At 37.5% G+C, this 21,780-nt stretch overlaps 2 protein-coding genes across 7 annotated transcripts in view; one reads left to right on the top strand and one right to left on the bottom strand.

Annotated features, from left to right (window-relative positions):
* Nucleotides 1–14,772, bottom strand: part of rai14 (retinoic acid induced 14) — a 109,606-nt gene extending 94,834 nt beyond the window's left edge. For 5 of the 6 annotated variants that reach the window (XM_022666541.2, XM_022666545.2, XM_022666543.2 and 2 more), the window contains exons 1-2: nt 14,558–14,772; nt 12,401–12,472 (exon numbers count right to left, since the gene is read on the bottom strand). In XM_022666541.2, the coding sequence (XP_022522262.2) occupies nt 12,401–12,436 (36 nt within the window). In that variant the 5' untranslated portion in view covers nt 12,437–12,472; nt 14,558–14,772. The remainder of the gene's footprint in view (nt 1–12,400; nt 12,473–14,557) is intronic. The other variant, XM_049466376.1, reaches the window with a different exon arrangement.
* A 3,373-nt stretch (nt 14,773–18,145) lies between these two features.
* Nucleotides 18,146–21,539, top strand: LOC125782488 (uncharacterized). Its single transcript, XM_049466715.1, has one exon. The coding sequence runs from the start codon at nt 18,173–18,175 to the stop codon at nt 21,425–21,427; it is 3,255 nt and encodes a 1,084-aa protein (XP_049322672.1). The 5' UTR covers nt 18,146–18,172; the 3' UTR covers nt 21,428–21,539.
* Nucleotides 21,540–21,780: the final 241 nt, after the last annotated feature.

Genomic DNA, 21,780 nt, shown 5'->3' with positions numbered 1-21,780 from the left:
TTACAGCAAGTACAGATAATAGATATAATAAAGGAGAATGGGAGACACTATGTGCACAATACAGCAGGGACACAAATAGACATACATGAGACAGAAACAAGGTGCAGTGGTGTGGGGGAGGAATAGATATATAAATATAAGTAAATAAGTAAAAATAGATATATAATTATAATATAAAAGAGTGGGAGACACTATATGTTCAATAGTATGTTGTTATTTTAAAATACCATCACTATTTTTAGATGGTAAGTCATTATTTTAAGAATATTTTGAAATAATATTTCATTATTTTGAGACAGTAAGTCGCTACTTTGAGATACCATCTCATTATTTTGAGATAATATTTTATTATTTTGAGATATAAGTCGTTATTTTAAAACAGTCATTTTGTGGTTGTAAGTCCTATATTGGGATACTCATTTTTAGATTTTAAGTCATTATTTTAAGATAGTTATTAGTTATTTTTAGATACTGTCATTTTTAAGATGGTAAGTAATTATTTTAAGTTAGTCATTATTTTAAGATCATTTTGCGATAATATTTTTTTTATTATTTTGAGACAAAAAGTCACTACTTTGAGATACCATCTCATTATTTTGAGATAATATTTTATTATTTTAAGATATAATTCGTTATTTTACAACAGTAAGTCATTATTTTGAGATGCTCTGTTATGAGACACTAAGTCAAAAGTCAAAATAGTGACTTGGTTTCCTATCCTGTGGGTTCTGAGTATTGAATAAGGAGGAGAATAATAATAAAGTACACAGAGAAACACAAACACAACCATAGTCTGTACTTATGTAGAACTACAGAGTATTGAATATATTCAATAAATAACATGTAGAAATTGTTTGTTTAAATAAAACGCATCTGATTTGCATAAGAATCAAACATAAGATCACAGAGTTTCTTTGATCTCCACTCTTTAGACTGTAGTGGGCGGATTCATTTCTAAACTTAAATCTTGTTAAGATTGTTACCAAGCAACCACGCTGTTACAAAAGGAGCATCTGTCACTACTGGTACTGTCTGCTCCACACAATCCTCAAAAAGAGCCTGTAAATATATATTCTACAGAAATTACAGGTTCAGTAAAAAAAAAAAAAATCACTGACATTTTCCATAAAGATTAAAAGGTTTACCACTGTGGTCAATTTACTTAGGGCTGGGCGATATGATAAAAATATATAGAAAATCACAATATTTTAAGAAAGGTTCAAGGTACACAATATTTAATGCATTAGTAGAATACAATTATTTAAAAAAGCATTAATTCATTATGATCATATTATTTTTTATATTGCATTATTTTCCTTTTTTTAATGTACCATAGTACATCCAATTAAATTGCTCTAATTTTGCACACAGTATGTAATGAAAAAATGATAAAATCCACGTAGACCTGTCACAATAAGGATATATATTGGACGATATATTGTCCCAGAAATTATTGTGATAAACAATATTATTATTGTCATTTTAAGACCATTAAAAGCCACTGAACTAATAGAATAATGCTAATAGAATAGTGTAACAATTAACATGGCAATTATACCCTTTTGAAGACAACAAAATTGTTTGAGAAATATATAGTGTATGTATTTTTCGCACTATAAATCATACCGGATTATAAAATGCGCTATCAACAAACGTCAATAAACATTTTTTGGTTACTTTAATGCATAAGGCGCAACAGATTATAAGGCGCATTGTGTGACACTAGTAAGGAACAGGGGTGTCGCCATGTTTTCCTTCTAATTTTGGAGGTGGGCTAACTAAGTTGAGTAAACAAAACTGTATTTCTTAAAATATACATTTTCTGAGTGCTGGATGTTAATCTACACAAATTTCTCTCCTGAAAACTGTTTATTTGGGAGAGTAAAGTGCTTCTGTTTATCTAGAGTAAGCTTAGATTCCCAGATTTTCAGGCTGGGTGCAGCAGCATTAGCATTAGCGGCTAACCGGTAGCAATGCCGATAGCGCTACACTGAGGAACCCTGAGTGTTCTGGTAAGCCAGGGTGATATTAGCTTTTAGCGGTTCGTCCAACGTAGCTTGTTTCAACACAGTAAACATACTACAGGCTACAGGCCAATATACTCACCTCTGAATGGCGAAAGTGCTATTGCTAAGCGCGGTTAGTGGTTAATGCTAATGCTGCTCCAGCCTTAGTGCTGGAGAAACTAGAACTAGAAGTATTTCATTTTTTATTTTAATTTAGATTTTGCAATTCGCCTGATAGGAGGAAATGGGAGGAAACTAGGGGTGGGCGATATGGCCTTAAAATAATATCACAATATTTCAATTTTATTTTAAATTTTCACGATAACGATACTCTTAAACATTAAAAAATATATACATTTCAAGAACATACTACTGCACCAAAATTAAAATTTTATTTTATTATTGCATATAATATGATACAGCACAGCCCTAACTGAGATATTTAAAGAAATACAAGAATTCTTTCAGATTTTTAACAGAAGTCAATGATCCAGAGTGTCATAATATTAATAATGCTCTAGAAATATCTCCATATATCCAGGATTAAAGTAAAATAAATGATACTGGACAGATATAATCTCTATAATCTAGTAGATATTTAATGAGAAATATTGAGAACAGTGTGAATTTTTTTTTTTTTACTAATACAGCAAAAAAGTAGAACCCTGATGTGATAAATTAGAGGTGGGTGATATGGCACCATATTTCATGGTATAATATCGTCGTTCACGATATTAAAAAATGTTAGCGATATTACTGTGTACGATACGATATGGCGATACACTCCTAGTGGAAACCCAGTCATAACATGGACACTCCACCCAGATAGGGACTTGAACCCAAGACTTGAACCCCAGTGATGGGAGGTGAAAGTGCTAACCACTAAACGCCTCCATACTGCCTTAAACCGTATTTATAAAGAGAAATAAAATGAATCAGAGTGCTGCTAATGATATCCGAACTCTAAAAACTTTATTACAGTGTGATTTTATATTATACAAATCGTCCTCCCCCAGGCCAGACTGTGAATCTGATGGGGAGGGACGATTACAGGGCTGCCTCTTATAAACACACTCATTGTGGTCTGGTGCTCCACTTAACTCATACAATGGATCATACAAAGAAAGCACGTCATCCTGTGCACTGCAGCACAACCTTCCACCAACCAACCCACTGCTTTAACTCTTACAATATTACAATAACTACATAGTCTCTGTCTTAACTTAGCTATAGGGACATAGTACACATCAACAGCCCACAAATACAGCTAGTAATGACAAAAGTATACAATAGAACCAACAATCAGTGCTTAATTTGCCTAGAAGTACAGCCATTCAACAAGGATCAGTCATTTATATGCCTACAGTATCGTCACACCACGTCAGCCAAAACATTAAGTACACACAAAACCTCACCAGCCAGACGGCCTATTATTGTGAATTAGTTTCACATTAAAGAACTCTAGGGGTGGGCAATATTATATCGTATACAATATATCGTAACACAGAAATATCATATTAAAAATCCATATCGTGATAATAGGGCTGTTCTGTCTTAAAAGTAGTCTATTATTTACCGTGAAGCTTTAGGTGTATTTATTGTATAATTGTTTTAGTTTTGCAGTTTATATGCATGCACTAAATATTCTGCAATATTATTTGCTGCATTATATTATTTAATGCTATATTATTTATTTTGCCACATTATGATTATACTGTTATACTATTATACTATATTCCTGAAATGAATGAATTATTTTAGTTTTTCTATATCGCCAAGTATATCGTTATCGCAAAAATACCCTGAAATATCGTGATATTATTTTAGAGCCATATCGCCCACCCCTAAAGAACAGCCTTTAAAAATGCTTTTTAATATGATATGACACAAAATATCTGTTCGCTAACTATTGAACTAATCCAGCATGAGCTCCGCTTTACAATAAGCAACGTGTAGACCCTTCAGCCCAGCACTGCTGAGAAGGGGTTAAACAGTCATAGCCCCGCCCCCATAGCGAAAATCATGAACCTGATTGGTTAAACTGTCCTATGACTTTGCTAATAGACTCATTAGTACACCCTTCAAAAAAAAATCAGGAGAAGGGTCACGCAGACACAAGGTGGGAGGAGCCATTTAAAAAAAGATTCGATTGGTTAGAACAGCTGTCAATCAGATAAGAGTCCTATAGCAACTGAAAAACACAGGCTAATGCTTTGAATTAGTTGCTGTTTTTTTATTTTAGTTAATTTATAAAATATATGCTTATAGTATATATATATATATACATAATGATTTACATGGACCTATTGTCACCCCTTCTCTGAAGGGTTAGAAGGGCCTCACTGCACACCACTGAAAAAATGGACAGATAAGGCTTCAGGTTAACAAACGCTGCTCAACAAACTCCCAACACAACCTTCAACCCAACATTTAAATCATGCAGATTAGTGCACTTAAATTTTTGCACAAAAAAAAAAATGATTTTCGATTATAATCTATTTTTTTTTTTTTTACTAAAAATCTAACTACAGATGACAAAGAAATGGTTCAAAACTAGGTTTACATGTTAAAAAAAAAAAACGCTTTGGGTTGGGTTGAGTCGACTCATTGAGTGATTCAATGATTTAAAACATTTTTAACAAGCCCATTCATGTGTTGATTTCACGCGCTGATCTCATGTAGGCACAGCTCAGAGTTACTCACACACTGACGTACACTGGATTATAATTCAGAACGCTTTGGGTTTATGACTAAAAATAAATAAATTGTGCACTAAACAAGTCACAGAAGAAACTTAATAAAGGAGGAGAGATTATTAGAGTGTTTTCCACAATAAATCATGGATCCTCACCAGAGAGCGATGACGCTGCAGTTTTTAGAAATTGTAGAATTTATTTCTAGATAAATATATGCTTTATCCCACCAGGTGTTTGTGTAGAAAGTGCTGGAACTTTCTTTCTGTACGAGTTCAGCCCTCGGACTGAATGTTTATAAAATATGCGCGGGTTAGTCTGTGGGAGGCGCCGGTAACTAAGGTAAGACACGGATAAACACTTCAGAAATGAGGAGCGTTTTCGGATTATTTAAGGTTAAACAGATAAAATGTCTGTATGTAAAATCCTGATTACTCCATTTTGAAAATTGCATTTAAACTGTAATTCTAATTAATCGCCAGCATAGGATTGCATGATATTGAAAAATATTGACATTGCCATATTTTGTACAGGAATTTTATCTTATATTTTACTAGATGCCATTGATCCAAAATGTCATCATGATAATAATTGCAATCTGTGTATCAATTATTGAAGTAAAATAAATTGTATTAGTGCGATCTAATCAATAATTTCTTTGCATCAAGTACCAAAACATTTTTTTAAATGTTAACACTGCATACACCCTTGTATTTCCTGTGACTATTGCACATGTGTACACTGCAATAGTAATGCTAAACAGAGATAAAAGCAATATAATCGGGCAAGCATGGCTGATCCACTTATTGATCCATATTGCAGTCTGCAGTTTGAGCTGGACAATAAACCCTCCGTAACATAAAAAAATAAATGTACATTAGCATACATTAAACATTAGCTTTTTGCTACAAAAAATGTTGATTATAGGGAGATTTCAGATCATGCAGCCAATCGTATTGTTTTGTATAACAAACTAGAATGTTTTCTGCTACAGAAGATGTTTTAGTTTTGCAATTTATATATTTAATTTGGAAGAAAAAACTAGTGTGTGTTTGCACATAAAATGTGTCAAATAAATGACTTTTGCAAATGCAAAATGCGAATGCAAAAACTAAAAAAAAACCTTGTATACGTATTTGTATCGGTATCGGCAGTTTTATATCACAATCAGATCGAAACTAAAAAAAGTGGATCAGCCCATCACTACTGCTAAATCTATATATTGTCTCCAATAACGTGTAAACACTCCAGATATGGGACAAGACAACACCCATATACTGATTGTCTATCAGCTCATTATACATTTAAACATATTCTCAGTGTTTAAGTCTCACGTTTAGAGCTTCTGCTGAGTTTCTCTGGACTGATGGAGAAAAGCAGAGAGTGAGATTTTACCACGAGCTAAAGCTCCACCGGAGATGTTGACTAAGACACGGGTTAAAAAGCCAAGTAAAAATAGCCTGCCCAAAATCTGTCAAAAACCCACCATTCAGACGCTTAAACTAACCAAATACCAAAGGTCGCCACAGACGTTCACAGCACAGCACATTTTCATTTTGAACAGATTGCAATGAAGGCTTTTTTAGCAGCCGCAGTAAATATAAAAAAAAACTTATTTCCATATATTGTACAGTAAGTACCATCGTTATCATGAGTAGCGTAACTTCAGTAAAGCAGTGAAGCAGTAACTTTAGTAAGTGTAACAGAGGGTGAATCTTAGGATTTAGAGTTTTGTGCATCTATGTTTCAATAAATATATCCATATGACACTACATGAAGATGTCATACGATCAGATCGATACAATATATCATCGCAATAGCCATATATTGTAATATACATATGATACATGATCGCTATAAGGTCAAAGCTAGTCTGCGTGATTGTGGGGAGCTCTTATGTTTCAAAATATATATATATATATATTTGATGCCACGTATTGATATTGTATTGCAAACAAAACCAATACAATATATTGCAATATTGATATTTTATCAGACCCCTAGTACCGTACCGTATCTTTCCCACTATATGGCGCACTGGATTATGAGGCACATTATGTGACACTAGTAAGGAACAGGGATGTCATCATGTTTTTCTCCAAATTTAGCTAAACTAAGCTTAGTAAACAAAACTGTAATTTTCTTTTAATGTCAAATGAGTGCTGGATGTGAATCAACACAGATTTCTCTCCTGAAAACTGTTTATTTAGGTGAGTAAATCACTTCAGATTTACACTAAGGCTGGGTGCAGCAGCATTAGCATTAGCGGCTAACTGCTACACTGAGGAACTCTGAGGGTTTTGGTAAGCCAGTGCGATATTAGCTAGTGGTTTCGTCCCTCGTAGCTTGTTTTAACATGGAAAACACGCAGACTACAGTCTGATATACTCAGCTCTGAATGGGGAAAGACCTAGAGCTTAGGGCTGTGGTTAGCGGCTAATGCTAATACTGCTTAATACTGTCTTAGTGCTGGAGAACTAAACTGAAACTCCTGTATAACTCTGTACTGCTCCTTAATACCTGACTGGTATAATTCATACATCAGAAGCACCGGATTATAAGGAGCACTGACCATTTTTGGGAAAATTAAACAATTTTAAGTGCACCTTATAATACAAAAAACGCAGTAAATATTCTTTCATGTCTAACCACAGGCAAAAAAACCTGTTTTACTTTGTTCTGTGGCCTGATCTCCTCTCTCACAACACTCCTTACCCTTTAGCTCAGCTCAGAGGGAGAAGATCTGGCATTTATGAGCGCTTAAACTCTCAGCCCAACAAATTCCTCCACAGCAGACTGGGAGTGATGACCCTCCATTATGGTTTGTGAGATGAGTGCTGAATCATGCCCAGTGGAAGCCAGACACTTCCTCCTCAGACTGTTCACAGCAGAAATTCCCAGCCAGAGAACAGTCACTCCCAGCCATGACTCAGTTATTACACACATCTCTCTCAAAACTGCTCAGCAGCAGGAGGCAGGTACACTTGAGGAAACTTTCAAAGTACATGAAATTCTTCTTTTCTTGACCGACCTTCATTTTTTCTTCTTAAAGTCATTTTTTTCTTTATTTAGTTGTGTAGTCGTTGCTTCTCATAATCTGGATTAGAACATTACTGAAATATTCACTATTCACTGTACACCTGTAACTCTACCTCTTCACTACTTTACTTTAACTGATGCTCTCAAACACTTTATTAAGAGGCAAGAAATTCAAGTAATTAACTCTTGATGAGTTCAGCACAGCTGTTAACTGAAAGCCTGAATTCCAGGAGACTCTACCTCATAAAACTGACTGAGAAAATCCAGCAGAGATGTATAAAACTCTCATACTTTGAAGAATCTAAAATATAAAACATGCAGATTTTTTTAAATACTGAAAAAACACTGAATTTAAGGTGTGTCCAAACTTTTGACTGGTACTGTATATGTGAACACACATTTTTGTGCTGTTAGATAGATAGATACGATAGATAGATACGATAGATAGATACGATAGATAGATACGATAGATACATAGATAGATAGATAGATAGATAGATACATAGATACATAGATACATAGATAGATACATAGATACATAGATACATACATAGATACATAGATACATAGATAGATACATAGATACATAGATACATACATAGATACATAGATACATAGATAGATACATAGATACGATAGATAGATACGATAGATACATAGATAGATACATAGATAGATACATAGATACGATAGATAGATACGATAGATACGATAGATAGATACGATAGATAGATACGATAGATAGATACGATAGATAGATACGATAGATAGATAGATACATAGATAGATACATAGATAGATAGATAGATAGATACATAGATAGATAGATAGATAGATACATAGATACATAGATAGATACATAGATACGATAGATAGATACATAGATACGATAGATAGATACGATAGATACGATAGATAGATACGATAGATAGATACGATAGATAGATACGATAGATAGATACGATAGATAGATACGATAGATAGATACATAGATAGATACATAGATACATAGATACATAGATAGATACATAGATACATAGATAGATACATAGATACGATAGATAGATACGATAGATAGATACGATAGATAGATACGATAGATAGATACGATAGATAGATACGATAGATAGATACGATAGATAGATACGATAGATAGATACGATAGATACGATAGATACGATAGATAGATACGATAGATAGATACGATAGATAGATACGATAGATACGATAGATAGATACGATAGATACGATAGATAGATACGATAGATAGATAGATAGATACATAGATACATAGATAGATACATAGATACATAGATAGATACGATAGATACGATAGATACGATAGATACGATACGATAGATAGATACGATAGATAGATACGATAGATAGATAGATACATAGATAGATAGATAGATAGATACATAGATACATAGATAGATACATAGATACATAGATAGATACATAGATACGATAGATAGATACGATAGATACGATAGATACGATAGATAGATAGATAGATAGATACGATAGATAGATAGATACATAGATAGATAGATAGATAGATACATAGATACATAGATAGATACATAGATACATAGATAGATACATAGATACGATAGATAGATACGATAGATACGATAGATACGATAGATACGATACGATAGATAGATACGATAGATAGATACGATAGATAGATAGATACATAGATAGATAGATAGATAGATACATAGATACATAGATAGATACATAGATACATAGATAGATACATAGATACGATAGATAGATACGATAGATACGATAGATACGATAGATAGATAGATAGATAGATAGATAGATAGATAGATAGATAGATAGATAGATAGATAGATAGATAGATAGATAGATAGATAGATAGATAGATAGATACTTTATTGATCCCCGAGGGGAAATTCTAGAAACATTTTCATAATTAACACACTAACACAATTATTCTGGACACTTTAACATGTTAATTCTATTTAACATATAAATCATTCTACCCCCTTTTTGGCACCAGTGTCCAGCAGGATTCACTCTTTTCACAGAGTCTGGCTGCGCATTAGCATTTTAGCTACTTTTTTTGGGGTATTTAATGCTGTAAGCATGTCGTAGCTACTGCCCTGTCTCTCACACACATTTCACACACTGTTTCTTTGAAGTCTGGCATTAATCTGTACTGTCTCTTTAAAAAAAAAGTGTAGTTTAGCCATATGTTTAGTATCTAAGAACCCAGCCAAAATACCCGTTTTCCACTAAGTAAGTAAAAAAAAATAGGCTTCTGAGATTTCCAAAAAGCATAATGTAAAAAAATTAACTAAAATTTTTTAAAATAATTATCAAAAATAATTTGCTCAATATTTAGTTGTTCTTTCATCTTTTATGTTCATCTTTTAAAGTTACAGGGGAAAAAAACTAAAAGAGGAAAAGGGAACTATGAAAAGTTTGGTTAATTTTTTTCAGAGCTGTATATATACAGGATTTGTCAACATGTTTTTTTTTCAGAAGTCAATACACTATTGTGATGATAAAGCACACAAAGGTCAAAGTAAAATATACTAAACTATATATTTGGCAGATATAATCTACTTTAAGGAAATATGAAATAATGGAATATGAACAATGTGAATTCTCCTTCAGTCAGTTCAGTTAATTGTATTGCTTGTTCTGTCTGCTGCGCTTGCGCAGATCTCCTCATCGAGGAGTGTAAGCAGCAAGCCGATTGGCTCTTTTTGTTAAAGGGCGGGACTTTAACCATGAACGGATGCTGGATCGAGCGTTACTAGAACTCCCGGTCATATTTGAACCAGTGTTTGGTCTCTGAATAAACCACAGTTTAGACTAAAAAGGAACCAGACTGAATGCACAAAAGGCACCTGAAACACCAGCTTTATTATTATAGCCTTTTCCTGCATAGTGGGTGCCAATTATTAGACTTCCCAATCACAGGGTCTGACAGATGCTTTAAGGAACCCAAGGCTTATAATTGATGGGTTTTTATAAATCTTTGAAATCTGCATCACCTGGAATTGCATAATGACAGCTGTGAAGAAGACACACCCCCTACTGTATTCTTCTAACCTACATATAAAACACAATCAGACACAATGCTGCTTTAAACAAACTTAAGGCTGCTAAAGTATTTCGTATAATACTGTGGGAGTGTACATCATACTCAATCATTGTGAGCACTGCAGTACTGTTTTGCTTTGCATTGAGACATTAAGCCTCTGTAAAGATTCATTGTGAAACAATACAGACTAGCCTTGAACTGCAACACAAGAAGAATCACAAGAAGTGTAACATCAGGAATAACAGTTTATCAGAGGACTAAAGGTTTAATATGTCTAGTCTTTCTCAATGTTTAGGCACTCAAACTGCAAGAAATCAGCTTTTTCTAGAACAATGCAAAAGAAATCAAATATTTTGCATATGTTGTAAATATTTAGTACTTGCATGCAAATTATATAGAAGATACAGCTCTGGAAAAATAAAAGAGCACTTAAAAATAATGAGTTTCTTTGATTTTACCAAATTGAAAACCTCTGGAATATAATCAAGAGGAAGATGGATGATCACAAACCATCAAACCACCAAACTGAACTGCTTGAATTTTTGCAGCAGGAGTAAAGCAGCATAAAGCAGTGTGTAAGACTGGTGGAGGAGAACATGATGTCAAGACGCATGAAAAAAAACTGAGATTAAAAACCACCAGGGTTATTCCACCAAATATTGATTTCTGAACTCTTAAAACTTTATGAATATTAACTTGTTTTCTTTGCATTATTTCAGACATTTCTCACTTTCTGCAAATAAATGCTCTAAATGACAATATTTTGGGGGGAATTTGAAAGAAATGTTGTCTGTAGTTTATAGAATAAAACAACAATGTTTATTTTACTCAAATATAAACCTATAAAAAGCAAAATCAGTGCTTTGTTTACTACCTAACTACATGTGTGTTCATTCTTTTAAGCTTTTAAGACTTTAATATTAATCTACAATGTAGTAAATAATAATTATAAATGAAGAACAAATATTAGGAACAAAAAGACCAACATTTAGAAAAATATTGTGCTATAGATGTTTGCCATATTGTACAGCCCTAGTCATATAAAGTAGCATAGCATAAAGTAACTACAAATGTAGTTACTCAATTACTCAATTTCCAGATTGTTTCCCCCCCTGAAATTCAACTTGAGGGGCAGAAATGTAAAACTAGAAAATTGGACAAATTTATGAAAACCCATTTATTTAATTACAACAAATAAAAAAAACAATAATTCATAAGGGTTTTAAGCTCAATTTTCATTTTTTTCTAATTTACCCGTTAAATTGTGAGAAAATTAAACTTATAAACATTAGATTGACCGTAATATTACTGAATAACAAAAAGTCCATCCATCACACATCCATGTACAATATTACTATAAAAAGAAAGGACGACTCAATTCATATATCAATTATTATTATATGCATCAAGTTTCACCTTTTCTTTGCTACAAAATAAATCCACACTTCATCTATACATCTATATGCGTCTATATCCACTATATCCAACTGCTCATCACAGAGGAACCCGATCTCACAATTATGACCTCACTGAATTCTCATGAACAGAGCAGAGAGCTGAGCTCAGATACTCACATCAGTCTTCCTGAACTTCGCTTTGAGGCTTTTCATGTTAGTCCATGTAGATTCCAGCAGGTCCAGGCAGGTCTGAATAAAAACAGGAGGTCGTGTCACATTTTATACTGTATATAGACAATTTACACACTTTCAAAAACATAAGGTCACATCTGAGATTCAACAGTGGTCCCAAAATAAATAAACATTCACAGAACTCATTCACAGCTGCCGAGATTCTAATAAGGATTAAAGTGAAACTTAACGTGAAGCACTGCTCTTTCGCGCATGTGTTTCTCTGAAAAAATGCTAAATATTGGCAGATATTCAGATATGGGTCACATTAAAAAGATTGATGAAAGTGATCAATGGGAATACAGAGCTTAAAATCTGACAAGTATATAAATATGCACTTATATATTTAATTACATTTACCTGACATTTCAATAAACTTTCAACATTGAATGATGTAATACATAACTGTCATTTTAACAAATACAATGAAACTAAATGAAAATTGCTGTTGAAAAAGAACTTAAAATTTTCTAGGTCAAGGAGAACCATCTCGTAAATAGATTTTAAATTCTGAATCTGAAAATCGGAAACTATCATCACGTTGAGTTAACCAACAGACCAATCCAACACAATACAATGAGTTAAAAGAACTCAATGTCTGTTGAGCAAATGAGATACATTTTTTTTAACCAACTTTTAGTTAACTATGCATGCACCAATGCTCATTCATCAGCGTAAATTCATATAACTAATAAATTAAATAAAAATAAGCTTAAAATCAATGGATTTTAAAGTACCCTAACATAAGTAGTGGTGGCCAACTGCAGTGGTGTGGTCAGTGTTGCTTGGTCCTTTTCCAGCATACAATAGAGGCATCAGCAAGTATCGGTTTAAAATATTAAAATATTGATATAATTCCAATATTACTGTGCATCCCTAAATATTTCAAGTGTATTAAAAGCCAGGCACATTTAACTAAAATACTCAATGTCACATTTAAAGCTCCGTACTGATTTTACCCCTTTAGGATAAAGGTCTAGAGTGCCTTAAACTCATGTATTATGCCTAATTAAAATAAAATGTGGCTTAGGACATTTTAACACCTAGTCCTTTAGTAAACTAATCTGCAAAAAAAAAAAAAAATTCAGGGCTCATCCCTAGTTCTTAAGTGATGAGAGATTATTATAATATAAACTTTACTTCTTATTAATAAAGCCTATAAATATTAAATAGCAGATTTATTCTGCATTTTAGTCAACAAAATAACCAATAAAGTCAATAAAGCTAGCTAGAAATGCTCTGCAGTTTAAAGCTGTTAAAATGTTAACTGTTTTGAATTGACATTAAAGTTTCTGGTTGGTTCTACTGCTCGACTGTATGACAAACTATCCTCTTAAAATATTGCTCATTTTTTAATACCCATAACTACTGTCATATTTTTTTGTGTTTGCTGAAAAACATTATGGGAAGGCCTTCTATTGTTACTTCAATGAACATATAAAGTATAAAGTCTGTGTATAAAGGGTATAAATAGTAGTCTATATAAAACCACAGCATTCCGTGAACTTTTTTATAGTGTGTTAACTTAATTTGAGAGAGAGTTACACATAAAAAGTAGCATAAAGCAGAATAAAAAAGCAAAAAGCCGCATAAAGCAACTACAACTGTTAGCATTAAGATCTCTGATTGTATTCCATGAGTGCAATCAATCAGGAGAAGCAGCAGGAGGAGGAGGAGGGCCGGAGAACCTGAGGAAGTTCAGCGGGAAAAGGAGAAAGTTCACCCGGTCATTCAGAGCCTGTTTCTCGGGCTCTCTGCACAACCGCTAGTGTAGTTTATAACTAATGTTTCAATCTTAAGATAAGAAAATCAAACAGCGGCGTTTTTACAGACAAACAGAGAAACAGAGCTCAGAAACAGGGATAACAATGTAGCAAACGCCCCCTGAGACTGGATACAATGTTTCACACTCTTCACACATTTCCTCCAAACTTCCAAACCTCTAAAGCAGCAGAGTAACTACTTTTACTATGTTTATAAACCAGAAAAACGCCGCAACAAAACTACCGCTAACAAACTGATTCACATTCCTCAACAAACAATTGAAACAAACTCTTCTCCAGATTCCTTAAAACTTACAGTGTTATTAAATAACTAACTCACCCACTTCCACACACACAGCTGAACCTCACACTTCCACACAGAGCTGGAGAGAGCTGGAGGAGAACTTCTGCCCGCAGAAACCGGAGAAAAACGCTTCACATCCCGGTTAATAAAAGCTCATTAAGACAGAAAGCGGCTGCTGGGTTCCGACCGCCTCGCGCTTCACCGACTAGACCCCATTCACAGGCGGCCTGTGCAGAGCCAACACCAGCTCCGAATCGCGCGTGAATCGGTTCATTCGAGTCAATACATGAACTGATTCATTTGATTCATCTGCCCAATTGAATCGATCTTTTCTTGTATGTAAATAGCTACATCTAAAAGCAACGGTAACGAAAAAATACTGTCCAGATAAAAAACTATTTAACTTTTAGTTAAAATCAATGAAAAAAGTGGCGTTTATTTGAGGAAACCTGGAAGAATTTCTAGTTGTCCATACATCAAAAAATCAAGAAATTCTGACACTAAAAATCGTCAAATATGGACAATGAAATTAAATATTGGACAGCGACGAAATGGACCTACAGTTTCTAAAACTAAATCCGAAAAATAGGTGTAAAAAAGATACCCAGCTGGCATTTCAACATTGAATCAACATTGATGTTATGGTTGAATCAATGTAGAATTTGGTGTTTATTTTAAAAAGGTGGATCAACGTTGACATGGCAACCTTGTTTCAACGTTGTATGTTCAACCTTTAATACACCGTAGCTCACTAAAACTAGAAAATCCTATGTTTAATAACGTTGATTCATTCGTTCATAAACGTTGAAATGTAAATGCCAGCTAGGTTGATTTATCTGTCCAACTGAACCGTTTTTTTAAGTTATCTTAATAACTAAACAGCAAATTTACATAAGAGAGATAAAAAACTTTTAGTTAAAATCAAGAAATTTTGACACTAAAAGTCGACAAAAATGGAGATATTTGTTTTTCATTAGACAGTTACAAAATAGGTGTAAAACAGAATTATTATTTTACTTATTCTATTTATTAAATGCAATACCATATGCCAATATGTCTATAGTCTACGTTATTGTGTATATTGTGGACACTGTAAAGTTATCTGTATATTCTATTTTTTTATTATTCTACTTTGTTGTAAATATTATTTTTTGCACACTAGTGGGAACATTGAATCTTAAAGTGAAGGAGGAATGTTTTTTTGTTTTTATTATTTTCTCCAGTTTCTAACTTTTCATTTCTCAATTTCACGAAAAAAAATAAATATTTTCAAGCTGGTCACATGGTCCAACCTACTTATACTACAAGATGCGAAAATGAAAAAATGGAAAAGAGAATTAGGCAAACAATCATTTTTTTCCCCTGAAATTCAGATTGTGAGGGTCATATAAAATATTTTAGGCTAAATCGAAAATGAATCATTGAATCACACGCTAGTGTTCAAAAGAATCGGTTCATTAACCCGGATTGAACTTTTCGCTACTACGCTTTTACGCTTGTAGAGCGGAGGCGCACGCGCTACCTGATTGGTCGCTGAGCAGTGACAGGATGATGTCATTTACCATGTGATTATAGTCAGTCCAGCCTCCCAGAGTCACCCTGCGCTACGATTGGCTGATAGTTCGTACTCAGAAGTATTAGCAGCCAATTACAACGCTGGAGGCGGAATTTGCCGAAATACGGGTGGGGAAAAGAACAATAAGAACAACGCTAATAGAAACCGATTTTAAAAAATAATAATAATACTACTTTAATTCAGATTAACCGATTATTGCGGGACACACAGTTAATTTTATAATAAAAAAAAAATGATGTGTAGAAATAAGTGAAAGTAGGGTGCGGCTGATTGTTATTTTTACCAGCGGTTGGATCAATTTTAAAGAAGTAAAATGATGATCCTGATGTCTACAAAACGTTAACAGTGTTATGTTGTCCATACACTCTAAAAAAAGACTTTTAATATACTAAAGTCTGACACTTTCTTATGGAGGAACAAAACTGCCAAAATAAATAAATAAATAACGTATGTAAATTACTCAATAAAAGTAGTATGGCGATTAAACCGGTAAATAATAAAAATAAATACATATACATGAAAATAAATATCTTAATAAATTGTTATTTATGGGTTTCTGTATGAACATTGTTTAATTTTTCTTTTAATTCATTTGTTTATTTATTTACATAACTATCTATTTCTGCATTCCTTTATTTCCTGATTTATTTATTTCTGTTCTTATTTATTTCCAGATCTATTTATTTCCTTATTTATTTATTTCCAGATCTATTTATTTCCTTATTTATTTATTTCCTGATGTATTTATTTCTGTACTTATTTATTTCTGTACTTATTGGGAAGGAAAGGCACCACCTGATCCAGGAGGAAGTCAGAGCAGGTGTGGAGGAAGAGCGGCTGAGCAGGGTAGTAGGATTACGGCAACAGGGAGCATGGACAAGGTGGGAGAGCGCTCTGAAGCGAAGGATCACCTGGACAAACATCTTGCAGCCGGATTTCCAGCGGGTCCGTTTCCTGGTCCAAGCTGTCTACGACGTCCTGCCAAGCCCAGCGAACCTCCATGTGTGGGGGAAAAGTGAGACACCTTCCTGCCCGCTGTGCTCTGGTAGAGGCTCTTTAGAACACCTCCTCAGCGGCTGCCCGAAGGCTCTAGCAGATGGTCGCTATCGCTGGCGCCATGACCAGGTGCTTAAGGCAGTCGCTGAGAGCGTAGCTTCAGCCATCAGCTCCAGCAAGAACCATCATGCTCCAAAGAAGGCAATCTACTTTGTGAAAGCTGGAGAAAAACCCAGAACAAACAAACATGCGACAGCAGGCCTACTCCATACAGCATCTGACTGGCAGCTGCAGGTCGACCTGGGTAAGCAAATGAGGTTCCCCCAGCAGATCGCAACAACAACCCTCCGTCCAGATATGATCATGACCTCTCAGTCTTCAAAACAGCTGATCATACTGGAGTTGACAGTGCCCTGGGAAGAAAACATCGAGGAAGCAAATGAGAGGAAGAGGGCTAAATACCAGGAACTTGTGGAGGAGTGCAGGGGAGGAGGCTGGAAGACGTTCTACGAGCCCATAGAAGTAGGCTGCAGGGGATTTGCAGGGAGGTCTCTGTGCAAGGTCCTCAGCCGCCTGGGCATCGTGGGAGCAGCAAAGAAGAGGGCCATCAAGTCCGCAAGCGAAGCCGCCGAAAAGGCTACTAGGTGGCTTTGGATGAAGAGGGCAGATCCGTGGGTTGCTACTGGGACGCAAGTTGGGGCCTGATCACCCCTGGCTGGGTCGCCTGGGTGAGGGTGTATGATGTTGCAAGACCCGAAACACCCGATGACCTCAGGATACATCACTGATGATGCGTCCCAGTGCATCCATGAGGTGTATTTTAAATATTCAACATCTGGCACAGCCAGTGACCCCTAGGAATAGACTAGGTGACAACCAAGAACAGTTTGGTCGACTACTGGAGAGACAGTTGGCAGAACGGAAAGACGGCACCTGGGGCAGGTTGGGGTAGCATCCCAACCTGCATCTTTCGTGAGAGAGGACCCAATCAAGCTACGGAAAGCCCTACAGAGAGATACCCCCAGGAGATCCCGAGAGGGGGGGAGGATGAGATCTTCAATCGGACGGACTACACGGTGATGACCCAGGCAAACGGACATACGACGAACGTTATATGCATTTGTGGAAAGCTGTGCAAGAACCATCGTGGCCTGAAGATCCACAAAGCTAGAATGAAATGCCTAGACAAAGACAATGAGGTACAACGCTCAGGTCTTGTACCTGGTGAGACGCAGGAGGAGCCCGGCCAGGAGGCAACCCACAGAGCCCAGTCCCTCCATGTACCTCAGACTCTTAACCCTAGCAGAGTAATTCCACAGCAGCGGATTAAGTGGCCCCCAGCCAGCAAGAGGAGCGAGTGGCAGCAGTTTGACGAGGATGTGTCCAAGATCATCCAGGCCACAGCCAAAGGAGACGTGGACAGCCGACTCACATTAATGACTACAATCATCATCAGCTATGCCTCAGAAAGATTTGGACAGGTGGATAAAGGAAAATCAAAATCCACTTCCTACACAATGAGCCGCAGAGCCACCCGGATACATCATTTGCGCCAGGAGCTTCGCACCCTCAAGAAACAGTACAAGGCTGCAGCAGAGGAGGAGAAGAAACCCTTGTTGGAACTGAAAAACATCCTGCGCAAGAAGCTGATGACTCTTCGCAGAGCAGAGTGGCACCGGAGACGGGCGAAAGAGAGGGCAAGGAAGCGAGCAGCTTTCATCGCAAATCCCTTTGGCTTTACCAAACAACTCCTCGGGGACAAGCGCAGCGGGCAGCTTGAGTGCTCTATAGAGCAAGTAAATCACTTTCTCCAGGACACTGTGAGCGATCCTCAGAGAGACTTGGAACTGGAGCCCAATAAAGCTCTCATCAGGCCAGATCTCCCGACAATGGAGTTCAACCTGAAGGAGCCAAGCCTGAAGGAGGTGGAGGAGGTCGTCAAGGCGGCCCGTTCAGCGTCAGCCCCAGGCCCCAGTGGAACCCCTTATCTGGTCTACAAGCGCTGCCCAGGGCTTCTACGGCATCTGTGGAAGATCCTGAAAGTGATTTGGAGAAGGGGGAAAGTGGCCGACCAGTGGAGGCATGCTGAGGGAGTTTGGATCCCCAAAGAGGAGAACTCGCGAGACATCAGTCAGTTTCGAACCATCTCACTGCTGAGTGTGGAAGGGAAGGTGTTTTTCAGCATCGTCTCTCGAAGACTGACAGAGTTTCTTCTCAAGAACAGCTATATAGACCCATCAGTACAGAAGGGAGGGATCTCTGCTCCTGGCTGCCTGGAACACACTGGAGTCGTTACGCAACTCATCCGGGAGGCCCATGAGAACAAAGGCGACCTAGCTGTGTTGTGGTTGGACCTGGCTAATGCCTATGGGTCCATACCACACAAGTTGGTAGAACTCGCTCTCCACCTCCACCATGTTCCCAGTAAGATCAAGGACCTCATCCTGGATTACTACAATAAGTTTAGGATGAGAGTTACTTCTGGGTCAGAGACATCAGACTGGCACAGCATTGAGAAAGGGATAATTACAGGCTGCACCATCTCTGTTGTCCTCTTTTCCCTGGCCATGAACATGGTAGTCAAGTCAGCTGAGGTGGAATGCAGAGGGCCCCTGACCAAGTCAGGTGTACGACAGCCTCCCATCAGAGCCTTTATGGATGACCTCACTGTAACAACCACGTCAGTCCCAGGGTGCAGGTGGATCCTGCAAGGGCTTGAAAAGCTCATGACCTGGGCAAGGATGAGTTTTAAGCCCTCCAAATCACGATCGATGGTCCTGAAAAAGGGGAAGGTGATTGACAAGTTCCGTTTTTCCATCTCAGGAACGGTCATCCCTACCATCACAGAGCAACCAGTGAAGAGCTTGGGGAAACTCTTTGACTCCACCCTGAAGGACTCAGCAGCCATCCAGAAGGCCAGTTTAGAACTCGGTACCTGGCTCACCAAGGTAGACAAGTCTGGCCTGCCTGGTAGGTTTAAAGCCTGGATCTACCAGCATTCAATCCTGCCCCGCATCCTGTGGCCCCTGTTAATCTACGCAGTCCCAATGACAGCAGTTGAGTCCCTGGAGAGGAGGATCAGCAGCTTTCTTCGAAAATGGCTGGGACTTCCTCGCAGCCTCACCAGCGCTGCACTGTATGGTACGAGCAACATCTTGCAGCTTCCTCTCAGGGGTTTGACAGAAGAGTTTATGGTGGCACGCACCAGAGAAGCTCTACAGTACAGGGACTCAAAGGACAGCAAAGTGTCAGCAGCCGGCATCGAGGTGAGGACAGGAAGAAAGTGGAAGGCTAGGGAAGCAGTGAAGCTGGCAGAGTCACGCCTAAGACAGAAGGAATTGGTGGGCACTGAGGCAACAGGCAGAGCAGGCTTGGGGTACTTCCCAAAGATCCTCATTAGCCAGACACGTGGGAAGGAAAGGCACCACCTGATCCAGGAGGAAGTCAGAGCAGGTGTGGAGGAAGAGCGGCTGAGCAGGGTAGTAGGATTACGGCAACAGGGAGCATGGACAAGGTGGGAGAGCGCTCTGAAGCGAAGGATCACCTGGACAAACATCTTGCAGCCGGATTTCCAGCGGGTCCGTTTCCTGGTCCAAGCTGTCTACGACGTCCTGCCAAGCCCAGCGAACCTCCATGTGTGGGGGAAAAGTGAGACACCTTCCTGCCCGCTGTGCTCTGGTAGAGGCTCTTTAGAACACCTCCTCAGCGGCTGCCCGAAGGCTCTAGCAGATGGTCGCTATCGCTGGCGCCATGACCAGGTGCTTAAGGCAGTCGCTGAGAGCGTAGCTTCAGCCATCAGCTCCAGCAAGAACCATCATGCTCCAAAGAAGGCAATCTACTTTGTGAAAGCTGGAGAAAAACCCAGAACAAACAAACATGCGACAGCAGGCCTACTCCATACAGCATCTGACTGGCAGCTGCAGGTCGACCTGGGTAAGCAAATGAGGTTCCCCCAGCAGATCGCAACAACAACCCTCCGTCCAGATATGATCATGACCTCTCAGTCTTCAAAACAGCTGATCATACTGGAGTTGACAGTGCCCTGGGAAGAAAACATCGAGGAAGCAAATGAGAGGAAGAGGGCTAAATACCAGGAACTTGTGGAGGAGTGCAGGGGAGGAGGCTGGAAGACGTTCTACGAGCCCATAGAAGTAGGCTGCAGGGGATTTGCAGGGAGGTCTCTGTGCAAGGTCCTCAGCCGCCTGGGCATCGTGGGAGCAGCAAAGAAGAGGGCCATCAAGTCCGCAAGCGAAGCCGCCGAAAAGGCTACTAGGTGGCTTTGGATGAAGAGGGCAGATCCGTGGGTTGCTACTGGGACGCAAGTTGGGGCCTGATCACCCCTGGCTGGGTCGCCTGGGTGAGGGTGTATGATGTTGCAAGACCCGAAACACCCGATGACCTCAGGATACATCACTGATGATGCGTCCCAGTGCATCCATGAGGTGTATTTTAAATATAATATTTCAAGATGTATTTATTTCTACATTTATTTATTTCCATATTTATTTATTTCTGTTTTTCTTGTCCTTTTATGATAATGAAGGGGCTGTTCAGCAATGATGTCAATTGAGAAATTCTTGCAATTGAGAAAATTAGAGAAATATATATATATATTTTGTTATTTTTCCTGAAATTCAGATTGTGAGGGTCATAAATAAGAAATGGCTCCGCCCACTTCTCTACTACA

Source organism: Astyanax mexicanus, chromosome 17, assembly GCF_023375975.1.
Source record: "Astyanax mexicanus isolate ESR-SI-001 chromosome 17, AstMex3_surface, whole genome shotgun sequence".
Lineage (NCBI taxonomy): Eukaryota > Metazoa > Chordata > Actinopteri > Characiformes > Acestrorhamphidae > Astyanax > Astyanax mexicanus.
Note: the sequence above shows the minus strand (reverse complement) of the source record. Positions and strands in the feature narration are given on the sequence as shown.

Coding starts and splice junctions, on each gene's coding strand:
- LOC125782488 (XM_049466715.1), top strand. CDS start 18,173: ATGACCCAGGCAAACGGACATACGACGAACGTTATATGCATTTGTGGA.